We start from the raw sequence: 20,962 nt of genomic DNA, 5'->3' as shown, positions 1-20,962 counted from the left end.
CTGGAGAAGTGATAAAGCAGTGATAAGTGGAAGATGATAACGCACCAGCCAATCAGCTCCTGACAATTTACATATTGGAGCTGATTTGCTGGTGCGTTATCACCTTGCACTTATCACTTCTCCAGGCTTAATATATCTGCCCCATTGTCTTTTGTCTGCTTCTACAGTATGTGTCCCTCTGCAAGGTCTTCAGCCAGAAACAAAACTTATTAGCATTAAATGAACACCATAGTAGTAGTAGTATGATATCAAAGACCGAAAAAACAAACCCTAAAAGCAAGCTGGTTTATAAAGAGCCCTATCCTTAGACGGAGATATGTTTATTATAGTATTGTAGTCAATATTTGTTCAACGATTCCTCATCCTGTAATCTCCCATAAAAGCAAATGATTTTTATTCTCTTCTCTCCTATTACAATCTCAAACTCATTTAAATGTCAATTAAATTTGAAATATGTACATTTGTCAGCGATTCCTCGTTGTGGCCACGCTGATGCGAGGCAGGCCTGTCCGTGCATTCTCACCATGCATATCGTCCTCATTAAAAATAAACCCATGCAGTTGTAATAACGCACACAGGCTCCATGCTACCCGCGGCTATGGCAGGATGTGTGTTTGACATGGTATTTAAAAAGAAGCAAGCTGTCACTTGTGTCACGTGCAGGTGTTAACATAAGGGTGGCGAGCACTCGGACTGAGCAGTATGGGCAGTCATGACGTGACATTAATAAACATCAGCTTGGCACAAAAAAAAAAAAGTCTCAATTGTCTTCACTGCTGGACGAGTTCTAAATATCTTCAAGCAGTAAATCTCCCAGAGATCACCGAATATAGTGGCATCACTGCATCAAGGCAATAGCAATAAGCAATGGACGATCTGCAATAAACAAATCAATGTAGAGTAACTCAGCTGTTAGCTATTACAAATGTTACTGTAGAAAGTAGCTAGGATACTTGAATTCAAATTTTCACAATTTAGAATCCATGGTTGTTGGTGAAATGTTGAATGTGTGTCATTTTGCACCAGAGTAAAAGATACTATTCTCAAAACTGTAAACTAAAAGCCCATACACACTTGCCGATAAAATGAGCGACGTCGCTCATTTTAGCGGCAAGTGTGTATGCCACCAGCAACGACCGATGCGCGGCCCCGCGGGTCGGCAACGATCGTCGCTGTCGGTAGGGCATGCATGCAGGATCTGTCGTCCAGGACCTGCATGCACGGCTGGCGGAGGCGTGACGTCACTGAGCGATGAGCTGTCATATCGCTCAGTGTGTAAAGTCGGCCGCCAACCGGACGGCCCGGGAGGGGAAACATTAGACGACGTCACTCATAGAGCGACATCGTCTACTGTGTACGGACCTTAATACATGATGCTTAAGCGTAACCTTGAGGAGCATGCAGCTGGTCACTCTTTGATGTAGAAACACAGTTGGGCGACAAGTTACATTTTTACAATGTTACTGTTGGAGTTACAGTACAGCCGTTAGTAGCTGCCGCAGCAAGGTTATGTAATACCCCTTTCACACTGCCAAAAATTACCCGGGTTATTGCACGTGAATGCACAGTAACCCTGGTTTTTGTGCTGTGTGAAAGGGGCCAGGGGAAATATCCCGGGTTGAGCAACGCGGCATTTCAGATCGTGTTTAAAGCAGGGTTAAACACGGGTCGAATCCGGGTTGCTGTGCGGTGTGACTGGGTCGATGTGACCGGCTACCCGTTCACACTATAGGAGCAGGCACCGCTTAGAGGTCATATGATCTCCTAGTGCCTTTGCATGTGACTCGGTGAAATCACAGACACGGCAATATGCCATGTTGGGGCCGCCAGTCTGAGATGGGTTTCAAGTGGGTCATACCTGGGAAGGACCCATGATGAAGTCCTGGGTGCGACCTGCTATAACGATGTCTAAAGCCGCACTCATACAGTAGGTGCTGCTTCCACAATCTTCCTGAAAAGCTTTTTCAAAAGTCGTCAAGATTGAGTAAACCTCCTGTTGCAGTAATATTTACCCTGTGCTATGGTAGTTTACTCCCATATCAAGCAAAAAAAACAAAACTGAGTTTAGGTATGTTGGGTAAAGAAGTTATGACTTTGGCTCACCTGTTGACAATATTGTATAATACCTGTCTTCTCCTCCTATCTTCTCAGTGCTGCAAAGCCCACACGCCACTATACTGTCTTCCTCTCTGAAGATTCTTCCGATGATGAATTCCTGCAGGACGAAGATCCTGTTTCTGCCTTCTCTGAAAACTTTATCTTCTCTGCTCCCTTTGAATGGTCTCTGTCTCCAACTGTCTCTTAACTTTTTTAACAGTGATTTTCATAGTACCTACTGTATAACAACCTGAATAGCATATGTTCAAGGATGAAATTTGTTTGTGCACTTGTGATACATGCATTGTGTACTACAGTGACCACTGAAACATTCATCTGTCATAAGGCATCCAGACGCAACTGTCCTATGCAGCAGGTCTTTAGGTTCAATTACTGAATTTTTATTAATGTGACAACACAGTATTTGTATTTTAGGGGGGTATTTATCCAAGCTGAGAGAGATAACATTGCGAGAGATAAAGTACTAGCCAATCAGCTTCTACCTAACATGTTACAGGCAGTGTTTAAAAAAAAATGACAGAAGCTGATTGGTTGGTATTTTATCTTTCACAATTATATTGCTCTCCAAGCTTTGATAAATACTTCCCCCTTCCCCATAGAGTGAAAACAACTTACATACAAATGTTTAGAAGAGTTTGTATAAAGGACAAGATTGGAGACAACAAAATAACTGTGACCACGCGTGATCTTGTTATTTTATTATATCTATATATCGTTGAATAACCGACTTTTTTCAAATATATTAACGCATGCACTTTATGCTTGGTAGGCCTCAACAGTATCGGACCTTGAAGGAATCAGATCCAGATGGAGATGAAATGATCAGTCCAGAAAAGGAGAGTGACTCCATAACTGATCTGGAGCAACCGATTAAGGAGATCTCAAACATTAATCTTCTAGAGGACATGTTCAGTAACTTAGATGCAGAGACACAACCACCACTTATAAGTCAAGCCAAGAGTCTGGAGGATCTCAGAACACCCAAGGACAACCATGAGAACCACTTCACATTTGATTATCAGGTGATGGAACATCTCAGTTTAATTATGGGAAAAATTAACAATGTCCAACATGGGCCAAAATGTTGGTAGCATTAAGGGAACAAAGTTGGTATCAGAATGTACTTAAAATGCTCCAAAAAAATAGTGCACATAGGCAAAGCTGTACACATCTGGAGATGAGCCCAGATCAAAATGAGCAGATAGGGCCTGATTCAGATATGGACGGATAAGCTATCACTGCTACTTACAGATGTGTCCCATACATCTTTGCTTTGGGAGGCTGCATAGCATAGCATTGCAGCAATTCTTAGCCTCCTGCAGCCACAGTTTCTATTGTTTTGCTAGTGTTCGTGGGAGTGCCGCCAAGCACAATTATCTGTAACTATAGGGGAGCATAGCTCCACACTACCCGTGCCCACTAACTCCGCCGGCTACATCTCCTGGAGAGCCAGCCAAGATTGCCTTCAGCCTCCACAACAGGCGTGGAACAAGCCTTAAACTGGCAGAGCCTGCTGCTGTGTAACAGGATACAGCAGGAATACCTGAAAAATTGGAGAACTTCTGTTCAGTAGAGAAGCTCCATCATCTTCTCCAGTTTGTGGACATCGTCTAAAACGGCTTGGGCACTATAAGGAACTATTATTGCCTGAAAGTTTCTTTATATATTGAAGCTATACAGAAATGGGTTCTCTGCGCACTGAGGTGTTAATCTGAGGCGTGGTGTGCTGCTGGTAATGAGGGGTGTCCCACCCCCCCCTTAAATGGTAAGTATACAGATGTGGATAAATCCACAGGGAACCAGCGCTCAAACCCTATTTGTAGTGGTGAATGATACGGTTATAAAGTGAAACTAAAATCAATAATGAAAAAGCAGGTAATATACTTAAGGTTGTTTATTCTAAGATGCTGAGATACTTTCTTTCCCAACAGGTATAAATTCGGTTTAAAAGTCAATCAGTGATTGGGGCACGCTCCTGGTTTGAGCTTAAATTCTGAAGTGCAAGGTTCAATTAAAAGAAAAAATGCTGTAATCTTTGTAAAGTCAAGAAAAAGAAAAATGCCACAAAAAAATATTAATGATAATATGTACTAAAGTCCAAACGGTTTACAAGTCTATACAGACAGCGGCGTCCCGCTAATCTGTGCTCTGAAGTGAAGGATTCTCTTGTGAAGTGATGAACAGTTGACAGCGGTAGTGTATGCTTTGGTTAGAGTGGAGAATAGGGACCCTGGACTGGCGCTATTCCTCCTGCAGCACGTCCCACAGTAGAGCGCCCGAATCAGGCCCGCTCTGTGGGGCCGCTGACCTGGGGTGTGCGCCTGTCACAGAGGCGAAGTGGACCCGGCCGGAGCTCTCCGAGCGGCTGGCCACGCCTCTCCTCCTCCTACAGGGACTTACCTTCTCCCTTCCCCTCCGCCTTCCACTCTCCGCTGTCTCGGGCTTCTTCCGTCGCCTGGCAACCGGTTGCTTCCGGAACTCCGGATCACGTGACCGGATGGTTTGCGGAAAGGATTAGCAGTACTGTCCTTCTTTGTAGTGAATATTCGTCCTCAGTCCAATGTAGTATAGATGGGTAGCTCCAACGCGTTTCGACCTGTTAGGGTCTTCCTCTGGGAGTCATTTGTGTGTTTAGGTTGCAGGAATTAAGGTGTCCTGATGGGGTGGGATCAATTCCCATTGGTCCTCTGATCTGGCTTTGTGATTGGCTCACAGCTTGTCAATCGAAGTTTATGGGAGGATGTGACATCATCACAGTGCTTTAGAGTGTGCCCAGTATTATCTGGCTTTGTGATTGGCTCACAGCTTGTCAATCGAAGTTTATGGGAGGATGTGACATCATCACAGTGCTTTAGAGTGTGCCCAGTATTGAAAAAAGGAAAATAATGGAAAAATATATCCGTAGTGAAAAGGATATATATAAAGTTACAATATAGCAGTTATATGAATCAATCTTGCAGAATGGTGTTAATACTCAAAATAATGAACCTTGGGATATTTTGAGGCTATGTTCAAAAGCATGAGAATAATGATTAACCCTCTACAGCATTAACCAATGCCTGTCACTACTTTGATGTAAGAATATCATAGAATAGTGAATGTAGCTGCTGTTGAATTGACTTGAAATGGGATATGTCTTCATTTGCATATGACAGACCTAATTTCGTTGTCAATGTTGAGCCCTTTGGGGGCCAGTGTCCCTAAATTAATCATCATGCACTGTTCTTCCTTATTGATTCTGGAGATGTAATCACCTCCTCTCCAGTTCTTTTTGACCTCTTTTACACCAGTGAACTTAAGTAGAGCAGGGTTTGAGTTGTGAAACTCTTTGAAATGTTGGGATAATGGGTGGTCTTCTGTGCCTTTCCTAATGTTGCGTACGTGTTCCCCAATTCTGACTTTCAGTGGTCGTATTGTTCTTCCTACGTATTGTTTAACACATGGGCATTGGAGGATGTATATAATGCCCTTGCTGTGGCATGTCAACCTATCCCTTATCTTATACTCATGTGTATTCGCCTCAGATATTATGCTATATGTTGGTGTAGTACTCCTGGAATTGGTTACCTTACAAACCTACACATGTCCCGCAATGGAAAAACCCGCCTTTGCTATGTGAGCCATCAATGGTAGTCTGTGTGGTGTTTGTCGGAGGTATGCAGCTATGTATAAGTTTTTGTTTAATGTCTGGAGCTTTTTTGTATACTACCTTAGGATTCTGTGGTAGTATCTCTGCCAAGGTGTCATCTTGTAGTAATATTGGCCAGTGTTTTTTGAGGATCTTCTTGACTTGACTTTTGTGCAGATTTGTCCTTGTAGTCCAAAAGTGTTGAGCGATCATTTGCTCGAACTGTGTCAAAGGCCCTTTTTACCAAGTCAGGGTGATAATTTTTCTCTTTGAATCTTTCACTCAGGGTGTGTCCCTGTGTGTCGTAATCATTTAGCCTAGAGCAGTTGCGTCTAAGTCTTTTAAACTGGCCCATCGGGATACCGTTGAGCCAGGTAGGATGATGTCCACTTGAGGCTAGTATAAAGCTATTTACATCAACTGCTTTATTGAATGTGTTGGTGTGCAACGTCCCTTCCTTTACAAAGATATTGAGATCTAGAAATTCCACCTTTTCTTGACTGTAATGTGAGGTGAATTGCAGATTGCGGTCATTGTTGTTGAGATGTGATAGAAAGCTCTTAAGTGATTGTTCGTCCCCTTTCCAGATGAAAAAGACATCATCTATATACCTGGTCCAGAGGACGAGATTTGCGCCAAGGTCTGGGTCTGACTATATGATGTCGTCTTCCCATTTACTCATAAAGAGGTTTGCGTAACTTGGCGCAAATCTCGTCCCCATGGCGGTCCCTGTGGTTTGCAGAAAGAAATCGTTATCGAACCAGACATAGTTGTGAGTCAGTATGTAGTCTATTCCTCCTAGAATGAATTCCCGCTGTTCTATCTTCATGTCTGGGTCGTTGTCTAGGAAATGTTGTATGCTACGTCGTCCCTGTGTGTGATCTATAACTGAGTACAAGGATGTTACATTGCTTGTAGCTAGCCAATAATTGTCTTCCCATGAAATAGATTGCAGTTTCTGTAGGATGTCCGTGGTATCTTTGAGGTACGATTTTTGCTGTTTAACATACGGCTGCAGGAAAGTGTCAATGTACTGTGATAGATTGGAACTGATGGAACCTATGCCGGAAATAATAGGTCTACCTGGTGGTTTGGTAGGATGTTTATGAATTTTTGGTAAGTAATAAAATACCGGTATTATGGGATGTTGTGTATCCAGGTAAGTGTGTTCCTGTGTGGATAGAATGCCTATGTCTAGTCCCTCTTTGAGTAGAGTTTGTAATTGTTGTTTGAACAAGGTTGTGGGGTCTCCTTTAAGTTTCTTATAGGTGTTAGTGTCATTAAGGATCCTATTGGCCTCCTCCATGTAGTCCGCTTTATTGAGAAGTACTATCCCCCCTCCCTTATCAGCTGGCTTTATGATTATATCAGTATTTTTACTTAGATCAGAGATGGCTCTCCTTTCCTTATTGGTCATGTTCAATTGTCTGGGCCTGGGATTCTGTCTATCTAGTTTCATGATGTCCTTTTCCACCATGCTGGTAAATGTGGCTATGTGGTTGCCCGTCATGTAGCTGGGATAGAACTGTGATTTGGGTTTTAAACTGGTATGTACAAATGGGTCATTGCTGGTGGGTTTATGTTGCGGTATCGGTGTCTTATGAAAAAATTTCTTGAGTGTCAGTTTGCGGGTGAATTTTTGGATGTCCATGTAGGTTTCAAATTTATTGGGTGATCTAGTTGGTGCAAATTTAATTCCCTTATCCAGGGAACTAACTTGGTGAGTGTCTAAGATGACGTTACTAAGGTTGAAAATCCCTTGTCCTTTCTTGTCAGTGTTAGTCACGGCCCGTGTCTGCCTTTTTTGTCCTCCTCTGCATCCTCGTCTGGTTCTGACAGTTTCCTTTTCGATGATTTGTTGTGTGTTATGACAGACCCTACCAGGAAGGGTCTGTCATAGACAAGAAAGGACAAGGGACACCGATACCGCAACATAAACCCACCAGCAATGACCCATTTGTACATACCAGTTTAAAACCCAAATCACAGTTCTATCCCAGCTACATGACGGGCAACCACATAGCCACATTTACCAGCATGGTTGAAAAGGACATCATGAAACTAGATAGACAGAATCCCAGGCCCAGACAATTGAACATGACCAATAAGGAAAGGAGAGCCATCTCTGATCTAAGTAAAAATACTGATATAATCATAAAGCCAGCTGATAAGGGAGGGGGGATAGTACTTCTCAATAAAGCGGACTACATGGAGGAGGCCAATAGGATCCTTAATGACACTAACACCTATAAGAAACTTAAAGGAGACCCCACAACCTTGTTCAAACAACAATTACAAACTCTACTCAAAGAGGGACTAGACATAGGCATTCTATCCACACAGGAACACACTTACCTGGATACACAACATCCCATAATACCGGTATTTTATTACTTACCAAAAATTCATAAACATCCTACCAAACCACCAGGTAGACCTATTATTTCCGGCATAGGTTCCATCAGTTCCAATCTATCACAGTACATTGACACTTTCCTGCAGCCGTATGTTAAACAGCAAAAATCGTACCTCAAAGATACCACGGACATCCTACAGAAACTGCAATCTATTTCATGGGAAGACAATTATTGGCTAGCTACAAGCGATGTAACATCCTTGTACTCAGTTATAGATCACACACAGGGACGACGTAGCATACAACATTTCCTAGACAACGACCCAGACATGAAGATAGAACAGCGGGAATTCATTCTAGGAGGAATAGACTACATACTGACTCACAACTATGTCTGGTTCGATAACGATTTCTTTCTGCAAACCACAGGGACCGCCATGGGGACGAGATTTGCGCCAAGTTACGCAAACCTCTTTATGAGTAAATGGGAAGATGACATCATATGGTCAGACCCAGACCTTGGCGCAAATCTCGTCCTCTGGACCAGGTATATAGATGATGTCTTTTTCATCTGGAAAGGGGACGAACAATCACTTAAGAGCTTTCTATCACATCTCAACAACAATGACCGCAATCTGCAATTCACCTCACATTACAGTCAAGAAAAGGTGGAATTTCTAGATCTCAATATCTTTGTAAAGGAAGGGACGTTGCACACCAACACATTCAATAAAGCAGTTGATGTAAATAGCTTTATACTAGCCTCAAGTGGACATCATCCTACCTGGCTCAACGGTATCCCGATGGGCCAGTTTAAAAGACTTAGACGCAACTGCTCTAGGCTAAATGATTACGACACACAGGGACACACCCTGAGTGAAAGATTCAAAGAGAAAATTATCACCCTGACTTGGTAAAAAGGGCCTTTGACACAGTTCGAGCAAATGATCGCTCAACACTTTTGGACTACAAGGACAAATCTGCACAAAAAAATATGACTGAAGGACCTATATTCATCACACAATATTCTGACCAGGCACATAAAGTCAAGAAGATCCTCAAAAAACACTGGCCAATATTACTACAAGATGACACCTTGGCAGAGATACTACCACAGAATCCTAAGGTAGTATACAAAAAAGCTCCAGACATTAAACAAAAACTTATACATAGCTGCATACCTCCGACAAACACCACACAGACTACCATTGATGGCTCACATAGCAAAGGAGGGTTTTTCCATTGCGGGACATGTGTAGGTTTGTAAGGTAACCAATTCCAGGAGTACTACACCAACATATAGCATAATATCTGAGGCGAATACACATGAGTATAAGATAAGGGATAGGTTGACATGCCACAGCAAGGGCATTATATACATCCTCCAATGCCCATGTGTTAAACAATACGTAGGAAGAACAATACGACCACTGAAAGTCAGAATTGGGGAACACGTACGCAACATTAGGAAAGGCACAGAAGACCACCCATTATCCCAACATTTCAAAGAGTTTCACAACTCAAACCCTGCTCTACTTAAGTTCACTGGTGTAAAAGAGGTCAAAAAGAACTGGAGAGGAGGTGATTACATCTCCAGAATCAATAAGGAAGAACTGTGCATGATGATTAATTTAGGGACACTGGCCCCCAAAGGGCTCAACATTGACAACGAAATTAGGTCTGTCATATGCAAATGAAGACATATCCCATTTCAAGTCAATTCAACAGCAGCTACATTCACTATTCTATGATATTCTTACATCAAAGTAGTGACAGGCATTGGTTAATGCTGTAGAGGGTTAATCATTATTCTCATGCTTTTTGAACATAGCCTCAAAATATCCCAAGGTTCATTATTTTGAGTATTAACACCATTCTGCAAGATTGATTCATATAACTGCTATATTGTAACTTTATATATATCCTTTTCACTACGGATATATTTTTCCATTATTTTCCTTTTTTAATACTGGGCACACTCTAAAGCACTGTGATGATGTCACATCCTCCCATAAACTTCGATTGACAAGCTGTGAGCCAATCACAAAGCCAGATAATACTGGGCACACTCTAAAGCACTGTGATGATGTCACATCCTCCCATAAACTTCGATTGACAAGCTGTGAGCCAATCACAAAGCCAGATCAGAGGACCAATGGGAATTGATCCCACCCCATCAGGACACCTTAAATTCCTGCAACCTAAACACACAAATGACTCCCAGAGGAAGACCCTAACAGGTCGAAACGCGTTGGAGCTACCCATCTATACTACATTGGACTGAGGACGAATATTCACTACAAAGAAGGACAGTACTGCTAATCCTTTCCGCAAACCATCCGGTCACGTGATCCCAAGTTCCGGAAGCAACCGGTTGCCAGGCGACGGAAGAAGCCCGAGACAGCGGAGAGTGGAAGGTGGAGGAGAAGGGAGAAGGTAAGTCCCTGTAGGAGGAGGAGAGGCGCGGCCAGCCGCTCGGAGAGCTCCGGCCGGGTCCACTTCGCCTCTGTGACAGGCGCACACCCCAGGTCAGCGGCCCCACAGAGCGGGCCTGATTCGGGCGCTCTACTGTGGGACGTGCTGCAGGAGGAATAGCGCCAGTCCAGGGTCCCTATTCTCCACTCTAACCAAAGCATACACTACCGCTGTCAACTGTTCATCACTTCACAAGAGAATCCTTCACTTCAGAGCACAGATTAGCGGGACGCCGCTGTCTGTATAGACTTGTAAACCGTTTGGACTTTAGTACATATTATCATTAATATTTTTTTGTGGCATTTTTCTTTTTCTTTTTCTTTTTTTCGACTTTACAAAGATTACAGTATTTGTTCTTTCAATTGAACCTTGCACTTCAGAATTTAAGCTCAAACCAGGAGCGTGCCCCAATCACTGATTGACTTTTAAACCGAATTTATACCTGTTGGGAAAGAAAGTATCTCAGCATCTTAGAATAAACAACCCTAAGTATATTACCTGCTTTTTCATTATTGATTCTAGTTTCACTTTATAACCGTATCATTCACCACTACAAATAGGGTTTGAGCGCTGGTTCCCTGTGGATTTATCCACATCTGTATATATTGAAGCTAAACCGTGGTGTCATCTTTTCCTCCATTGAAGAAGGATTAAGGACTAATAGGATATGTATGTGTCTGCGCTTATTTGAGAATTTGTTTTTGTACTCTGTATATGATATTGGGATTGTTGTGAAGAATCCCCTTTTTTCTCATAGCTGCATCACTGTTCTTTCTTTGCGCAATTAGGAAAATCATTAATTTGTTTATTCTTATCTCCTGTTTAGGGCAGTGGTAGCATCGCTCCCCCACTGCCTGCAGCTGCACACAGTTTTCCTCCTCACTGTATAGCAGGAGCATGTGTACTCACGCTCCGGCTAAGCCACGCTATGCCGGGAAACACAGACATCGCAGGCAAAACTTTAAGAGGACAAATCTGTACATGGAAGCCTCAGCGATAGTACTAATTTGTTAATGCAGCAGGAGCTGTCCCACTTTCATTAAGACGCAGCATCGGATCATCTGTGACTCCCTCGCTGGCTGCGTGACCCAGGGGGGATCTTGCAAGCCAGCCGCTGCAGCTCCAACAAAGAGACCAAGAAATCTTTGTCCTCCGTCTTGTCCTTCCGCCATAACAGCGGTGACATGAATGGAAGTTTTGTGTCCTCCGTCACAGAACCATACTGCACATGCGCAGTACAAGTCTGGTGCATGCGCAAAGTACCGAACAGTGTTTTTTTGCCACATGCAACACCGCTCAATCCACATCTGAATAAGGCCCAATATGCGCCTACTTTGCAACAAGTCATCATCACTGTGCATTTATACCTGTCCTATAGCAGGTGTGACAGTTACGCCACCTAACAGGCATTTCTGCACATAATTATGTATTTGAATAAAATGAATTTGCATGAATACACCAAAACTCAACTTTGGCTACGTGAGGGTACTATTAACACACCAATTAAACTTGATAAGGCATCCCACTCTGCAATTGCGCATTTGTTACATGTGTTGTACAAAAATCTGCACAATAAGCCAAACCAATGGGGAATCTGCATCAGCCCTGGTGAGTGACCAGGGTAACAAAAATTGACATTCCACATGATAATTAGTTAATGTTTTGTGCTTCAGTTAGACAAGTTGATACATATTTACACACTGTATTACATTGCATGTTTTTTTTTACAGTATGGAAGTCTTCTTCTCATCCCAGATTAGTGAAGTGTTGTGTAGAGATCATCCAGCAAAGAAACAGAAGCTGGAATGTCTGAGGTTTTTACTGCATGTTATTTATTTGGCTAAAATGTTGCCACAAAAATAGGGCATTGAACACTTGCAGTGGACACCTCAGACAATGTGCTTCTTCTCCTCGGCTGGACACAAGATAGCTCCCGTTGACCGATTTCTCAGTTATCAATGGTAGAGTGCATTGACTTGGTACAAATTAGTTATACATTTATTAACAACATTTCTTTATTTAACCTCTTTCCACAGAGAATGGATCTTACAGTTCCTGAGAGAAATCGCTTGGTGCCAGCAATGAAGTACAGCCACCCGTATAACAAACTGTGGAGCATGGGGCATGATGATATGGCTATCCCTAACAAGTATCTCCAGATCTCACCGGAAAGACATCCAACCTTTCCCAGCACTGACACGCACACCCCACACAGGGAAATTCCATTAGTAGTATCTGTAGAGAAAGAGGGGACATCTTGCAGCACCCAGAACAGTATCACTATCCCACGACCACATGGAAGGAAGACTCCAGAGCTGGGCATTGTCCCACTTCCACCAGCACCCAGAGTCTCTAAACAGCAGAATACACCATCAGTAATAGAGCCAGGCAAGCTACAGCTTGGTGAAAGCATCCGCTTCCCTGTGCAGAAAATAGCTGGACCCTTTGTGGAACCACCAGCAGCAGATGGACAGAGACCAGTTCCTGATTCTAGTTCTATGGACATGTTGCAACCAGTGAAAGTTTCCGGGGATATTGGTGTAAGTGATGATATACTAAGCCTTTTGGATCCTTTAAAAACAGGACAATGGCAGAGTGACAGCCCACCTACTGTAGGTAGTCAGGCCTCTGAAGCTCCTCGTTGCTCCAGCACTCCATGTTTTACTCCACTACAAAGTGATTTTGCTCCTACTAGTTTCCCTCACCAACTGGGGTTTTCCACACCACAACCCACATTTATACATTCACCGCTTAATCCATTTCTCCAAGCAATGCCACCTGAACATCCAGTCTCTGTAATAGGCATCACAGCAAGGCCATTCACTCCACCAGTTGGCTCCAACTCTCTTTTCTCTAGGTCTTTGTTTTATCACAGTCAAAGACGCCCCACTACGGACTTACTAGGAAGTGGTCTACTAACCCAAGCTGCACCAGGTTCAATCAATCCACTACTACAGCAAACTCATACAACCGCTGAAACACGGCAAAACTATCCACCAACCATCAGTGGCCCTGCAGGCCATAGAACTTTGCCTTTGACTCGGCCACGCTCCAAGCCACTAGACAGCAAGACCAGGGAGTATCCAGCCATCCCTCCTAGACCTTCTAAAATTTCAGACCCTGTTCTTCTCCCCTCTAGACCAGGTCAGTCCAAAGACCCTTTTGATGAGCTAATCAGCAAAACCAAACAGGCTGTAACACCAACGCCGGGTAAAGTAGAACAGCTCAGAAAGCGGTGGGAGACTTTTGAGTAACATTCAGATTTATAGTTCTTTGTTGAGAAGCTAATATTCTAGTTTTAAAAGAACTTCACCAAGCCACATGGAATCCTCACAAGATCAAGTATTTCCTTATGAATTTCAGACTTCAAAGTTTGCAGTTAAAGGCTTTAATTTCAAAGGACTCAATATACAATTGTATTCCTTCGGGTAAGTCATAGAAACACCCAGTTCTTGCTCACGTCTGAACGACTACTTTCTTGATGTGGAACTACTGAATGTAGAGCTTTACTCTTATTGGAGATGTTCCTGGTGAAGGCTGGGCATCACGGTACTGTATGAGGTCTCTCATGGAGCGTAGCGTGATATACAGCTTGCCTCACTGGGTTCCTACAAGGCACAACAACCCCTTGAAAATACATTGTGCTGTAAGTGTATTAGCACATATTATTACCATGTACCGCAGTTTATTAGGCAGCACAATTTTCAGTGTATTATAATAAATTCTGCCGTTGTGACCATCTATACAGTTCTGCACATATTATTTGCAGCCACAAAGACTTTGCCTGAAGATCTTACATATATAGTGGTTGTGAGTGTCTTAATGTGTACACCTGTGAATTAGGGGTCTCTTTGAATTAGTAAGCAGTTGGTATAAGTCATTCGATCGTCTCCAGAACCAAGGATAACTAGTTATTCTCATTGCTGTTCTAGCTCGGTGACACATCAATAGTTTCATTATCAACGTCAAGTAGAAATTTGGTATACTGCATCCAACTAATTAGATGTGTATTTTGCTCCCCCCAAATGGTAGCTTGAAACCCTTGCAGACAGTGTGTAGTAGTTTCCTATGTACCCTGCACACTATAGTGCCCTCATGTTCTTCCTCAGCACTCTCCCTAGGTACCACCAACAGACCATCCCTTACTGTGTCTAAGAGACTTATCCTAGATAACTGAGCCATAGGCGGTGGAGAGAAAACGTATTGGAACTTCAGCATACAAAACACTACACCCCTCTGTACATTGGCTTGTACAAAGCCAGTATAAATACTCAGTATATTGTACATACACAGTAGATGTTGCTGTAGGTAGTCTGCAAACCACAAATTCTCACTAAAATATTATAGAGATGTAACCAAGGATACATTTATATGTTACAACACCGTGTCACTAATTACTACATACTAAACTAACTTTTTAATTGAAAACTATATTTACGTTAATGTTGTGCTGGGGTGGCATTACGCCTCCCTGATGCCATGAGAATCACATTAGATGCAAACACAACCATGCCTGGTACATTACATTTATGGAGATCTACACCCAATATATAATCAGTATTCACGCCAAGGGAAATGTAGGGTCTTTTCCCAGTATTAAATGTTGTGAAATGTCCTCCGCACTACGTTCACATACAATGTTAGTCTTACAATGTGATAACGTTGTCACTCTGCATCCAGTGGGGAACACCAGCAGTATTATTTGCCTAATCGTCATTTGTCTCTAATTGTCTACTCAGCAGCATTGCAGGTTTCAGCCAGTAGTAAAGTGTGATACTATCTAGGTCTGATTGGTCAGACCTCAGCGGCTGTAGTCACCATTTCCGTGTGTCTGTGGGACTGTTCTGCCCACTATACTGACTTACTAATATTTTCACTCTTTACATTTCTCTTTTTGCCAATAATGTTAATAAAGAAATAGTAAAATGCTGTGTGTGGGTGTGTATCAGATGGGAAGAGCAGCGTGATTTGGCGCCTTGTGCGGTGGCAGAGTTCTTACAGAATGAGACTTTACAGTTCCCGTGCACAGGATACTGAGCTATTGTGCAGTTTTGGGAAGTAGGAAACACATCACATACAGTAACTGTATACTACAGAGGCAGCTCCATACAGACTGCATGGCATGCTGGGATGTGTAGTTCCACAGCAGCTAGAATGCCGCATATTGCCCTTTAGGCTACTGAAATAGAAATCACCACAAAACTATTTTCCTGGATCGTATGCAAGATATCGTTTCATAGAGGTAGATTCATGTTGTTGAGAAAAAGAAAACATAAATATGTTTAATTTTTGTTTTTTTTTCTCAATGAAATTGTATGAGTAACATACAAACCAGGCTATCAAAACATTGGATTGCAGATTGGAAATATAGAATGTGACAGAGTGACCATTTCCACAGCTAAGTTTTCGATTACTTAAAGCAGTGAATTAGTAGAAAGAAGATGATGAAATAGGTTCATCTAGAGCAGAGATAGACAGTCTGCGGTGTGTCAGCTGTAGTAGTGCTGAAAGCTCCAATCCAACAAGAGGCTACGTAGGAGGAAAGCTACACATTCCCTAACATTGATGCAGATCAATGATAAGTGTAACACATATGTGTGCATAGGTTTATCTCTGTGACATACCCATTGGACAAACCTGCCATGCAGTTTTTAAGCTTCCCAGAAGTCCCTACCGAGGCAGTGACGTGTGGTCAGAGGAGGCAGAGACTCACCTGTCATACTCCAGTACACCCCGGAGTTTGACTCTAAAAATGAATAGAATAATACAGAGATGATAATTATAACTTTCTAAATATCATCCATGTGTTGTTCTAATGTTTTATATATATATATATATATATATATATATATATATATACACACACACACACACACACACACAGTATATACTGTTGTACCTTTGTACAATGTCCACATGGACCATCGGAGAAATAGATATATATATATCTATATCTCCGATGGTCCAGTATATATGTGTGTGTGAGTGTAGTTGTGTAACTCTGGCATTGACCTCTCCACACGTCACTGCTACAAGGTACACATTGACCGGTCTGTTTTTTACCAGGTTTCTATTCAAGTACACATTGTTAGCAATGCTCACTGTTACAGATGTTATTTCTCAGTCATTCTGTTGCTTTCAAAAGACCATTGATAACATCTCACCGATTATAGTGTTTGCAAGAAGTAGTAAGTCCCTGGTTATGGAGTACAACACCTCAACATGTGATTCACACCTTTCATGCACAGCACCCCACCTGCTGGCCACTAGCTGTTACTACAAATCTGGATGTGTGTTTTCTGTTTGACATATATTAAATATTGAGTGTCATGTTTGTTATTATGAAATGCATGGAAATATTCCAGAACAAGATAGTAGGCAATGTGTACTCAAAATGTAATGTTATATACTCTGGGAGAAAACTGGAAATGATAAATTGCATCACCTGTGTGTGGTGGAGATGAAAGTGGATACAGTCGACGCACTGTACGATGATGTTACTGCACTAATAATGTATGGCATAAAGTGCTTATAAGGTTGCCAGTGTTCCGTGGAAAATATTATGTATGCTGGAAGTCAATGTTCAGGTCACAAATGCCTCTTTAGTATTGTTGCTGTCATACCAGAGCAGTGATTTAGAGGCTTCGTTTGCTGCAAAGAATTAAAGTGGACCTGTCCGATTTCTGAATCCGTAAAATATCCTACAGTGGCTTCCTTAATACCATTTTTTTTTTATTGTTAATATGAATTAATTTCCTCCTTCTGTTTTAGGCTGGATACATACTTGAATGACTGTTCCACCTACTAAATAGCTGATTTGGTAAGATACATAGACTTACCAATCAGCCGCTTGATATGTTGGGCCAGATATCGCAGCTGTGTGGGCATTTAAATTTGTCCGCCCAGTCGCGATGTCATTGTCGGTTCCTGTGGCCACATAATGGTTTGGTTGGCGGGTTACCCGTACACATCTGCAGATGCACCAATACTGTACATCTGCATGATATATCGGCATCAGCTGTGCTACAGGGCTAATGCAATATGTCATTAATGATGTCGTTCACAGACATCGGCTGTATGCACCTGCCGATCTGCTAGCGATAGATCGTTCGACGATCAAATTAACAATATAGTGCCATTTTCTCAACCAGTCAAAAAAATTTCCCCGTTTTTAGGTTGCATTTACATTCGACTTATGCCCGTGCCGTTTTTTCGACTGGTCAAAAAATCAGCACGGTCGAAAACCACGTGATTGGTGAATTTGCTGCCGATCCACGTATTTTTTGTCGAATTTGCAGGCGTTTTCTACAGTTTTTGAAACCGGTTTCGCCCATGCCGATTCGACAAAAAAAACCAAAAAGGCACGGGCGAAAATTGATTAAAAAACGGGCGAATATGGCCACTATTAATACACTGAGGTCGAACTAGTACCGATTTTCTGACTGTCGGAAAATTTGGCACTATTTTAATATACCCCTATATCGCAAAGTGTGTGCCCAGCCTTAAATGCCATTACCGCAAGCAGTAAAGATTTCCCTATTTATTACACTATCTTGTCTCAGCTCACATCTTCAAAAGAAGGTAAAATAAATGAAAACCAGAAGATGCTAATTTAATGTAGTAACAGACAAGGGCATAACTAGAACCATGGGTGCTCCTCCATTTATTTATTTTTATTGGGGGGAGGGGGGGCTCCATATATGATGTCACTGCCAAGTGCCACACTCCTAAGAATATAAGGTGCTGTTCTGCCTCCACTCCATAATAGTGGCAAATGTGTGGGGGAAGACGCTTTTGCTCTGGCCACACCTCTTCCCTGGCAGATCATGCCACTTTTTATTTCTTTCCTTTCATAAAAGAACCACCATCTGAAATCCTGCACTTTTTATTGCCATGAACACAAATAATGTCCTTTTTAAATCTGAAGAACAGACAGACATAGTTCCCAAACAAGCGGTAAAAAAAAAAAAAGTTATAGTAGTTAGACACTCATAGAACACAACACGTAACACAGAATATACTTGGAAGTTTAAAACCCACCATTAATTTTATTTCATTGTTATTGAAGAACAGGTCCACTTTAATTGCTGGCAGCATATAACGTGTACAGCAGCACTGTTTAGAGGATAAAATATAAATTTTCTCATGGTTGCATGTGATTTTTTTTACTATTATCATTTTTTTTTCTGTTTATTTCATTGTTAAGCAAATTTGGGAGACTTGTGTTGTTTCCCGGCAGGGAACTGGTTAAACAAGCATTTTCTTTTGTACAGTTGATGTGCATGCACATGTCAGTAAAAGCGTGTGAGCTGGATCACAGAAAAGTATTTTTCTATCATTTTTACCTTTTTATCCCGTGTGTAAAAAAAAATATAAAACAAATAAAAAATAAAAAAAAGCTCTGTGAAATAGTCTGCACTTTACAAAGCCGTGAACATGAACTTGTGACACTTACAGGAAAATAAATATCTATAGCCCACCACTATCTGCCTGTATTCTATCATTATTTAAAGGGGTGTGTGTATGGACATCCAAATTATCTGTATGTGTTTCATTGGCTTTTCTGTGCAAATACCTGATTGCTTGAAATATTAAGCTGGGTTTCCGTAACAGATAAACTTTCTCTTCCTTTTTCCAGGTAATTGAGAAAAATTATCAGAAATTAGGAATAGGGTTTACAGAGATGTTTTCTTTCTGAAAGTAGTAGACCCTACTAATAAATGTCCAGTCATATCCATGCATTTTATGCTATGTACGCTATGCAGTAGCAGCTGTCCAGCTGCTATGGTGACGTTATGCTCAGAGCCGTAAATAGACATCTTGGTGCCCTGTGCCAGAAAGAGAATTGCCCCCCCCCCATATTTAAAACAGGGACAGTGCACGCAGGAGGTGCGCAGCAAAAACTAAAGGCATAGTTTCATGGGGCGTGGCCACAAAATAATACCAATTCCTATTACGTCGCTGTGTAGTCTCCATTATTCAAATTACGCCACACAGTAGTACCATATATACACATTACACCAAGCAAAGCCCCTTATATACATTTTGCCAGGTAGAGCCCCCTTTTAAACATTGCACCAGGCAGAGCTCCCTTTTACACTCTACCTCATCTTAGAGTCCCTTTTTACACATAACGCCGGGTAAAGCAAGTCACCTTATTCCAGTTAGATCCCCCTTTTACACATTGCGCCAGGTAGAGTCCCTTTTACAATGCATGGTAAAGCCCCTTTTATACATTGCACCAGTAGAGCCCACTTTTACACATTGCACCAGGTAGAGCCTCTTTTACAACGCCGGGTAGAGCCCCTTTTACACATTCCACCAGGTAGAGCAAGTCACACATTCCAGCTAAAGACCACTTTTACACATTACGCCAAATAGAGCCCCATTTTACACTGTACCACATCTTAAAGTCCCTTTTTACACATTACACCAAGTAAAGCCAGTCACGCCTTATACCAGTTAGAGCCCCGTTTTACACACTGCGCCAGGTGGAGCCAGTCACACATTATTCCAGTTAGAGCCCAATTTTACACATTGCACCAGGTAGATCCCCCTTTTACACATTACGGCAGGTAGAGCCCACTTTTACACATTGACCCTGTACAGCCCACTTTTACACATTGTGGTACAGTGTAAAAGAGGGCTCTACCTGATGCAATGTGTAAAAGTGGGCTCTATCTGGCGAAATGTGTAAAATGAGATCTACCTGGTGGAATGTGTAAAAGGGACTCTACCTGGTGCAATGTGTCAAAGGGGACTCTGTGGTACAGTGTAAAAGAGGGCTCTACCTGATGCAGAGTCCCCTTTGACACATTGCACCAGGTAGATCTCATTTTACACATTTCGCCAGATAGAGCCCACTTTTACACACTGCACCAGGTAGAGCCCACTTTTACACTGTACCACATCTTAGAGCCCCTTTTTACACATTACACCAGGTAAAGCCAGTCACATCTTATTCCAGTTAGAGCCCCCTTTTACACATTACATCAGGTAGAGCCCCCTTTTACACACTGCACCAGGTAGAATCCCAATTTACATATTGCGCCAGGTAGAGCCCACTTTTACACATTGACCAGGTAGAGCCCACTTTTACACATTGCAACAGGTAGAGCACCTTTTACACATTCCACCAGGTAGAGCAAGTCACACATTCCAGTTAGAGACCACTTTTACACATTACGCCAAATAGAGCCCCCTTTTACACTGTACCACATCTTAAACTCCCTTTTTACACATTACGCCACGTAAAGCCAGTCACACCTTATACCAGTTAAAGCCCCGTTTTACACACTGTGCCAGGTAGAGCCCACTTGTACACATTACAACAGGTAGAGCCCCTCTTACAACGCCAGGTAGAGCCCATTTACACATTGCACCAG

The 20,962-nt window shown here is 42.2% G+C and overlaps 1 protein-coding gene across 4 annotated transcripts in view; it reads left to right on the top strand.

Moving 5' to 3' along the window:
• DENND1A (DENN domain containing 1A) overlaps window positions 1-19,062 on the top strand; it is a 1,299,692-nt gene extending 1,280,630 nt beyond the window's left edge. For 2 of the 4 annotated variants that reach the window (XM_063936848.1, XM_063936849.1), the window contains 3 exons: window positions 2,152-2,280; window positions 2,888-3,140; window positions 12,614-19,062. In XM_063936848.1, the coding sequence (XP_063792918.1) occupies window positions 2,152-2,280; window positions 2,888-3,140; window positions 12,614-13,831 (1,600 nt within the window). In that variant the 3' untranslated portion in view covers window positions 13,832-19,062. The remainder of the gene's footprint in view (window positions 1-2,151; window positions 2,281-2,887; window positions 3,141-12,613) is intronic. The other 2 variants (XM_063936850.1, XM_063936851.1) reach the window with 1 other exon arrangement.
• Window positions 19,063-20,962: the final 1,900 nt, after the last annotated feature.

The sequence above is a fragment of the Pseudophryne corroboree genome, chromosome 8, assembly GCF_028390025.1.
Source record: "Pseudophryne corroboree isolate aPseCor3 chromosome 8, aPseCor3.hap2, whole genome shotgun sequence".
Classification (NCBI taxonomy): Eukaryota; Metazoa; Chordata; class Amphibia; order Anura; family Myobatrachidae; genus Pseudophryne; species Pseudophryne corroboree.
This window is presented reverse-complemented; position numbering and strand designations above follow the sequence as displayed.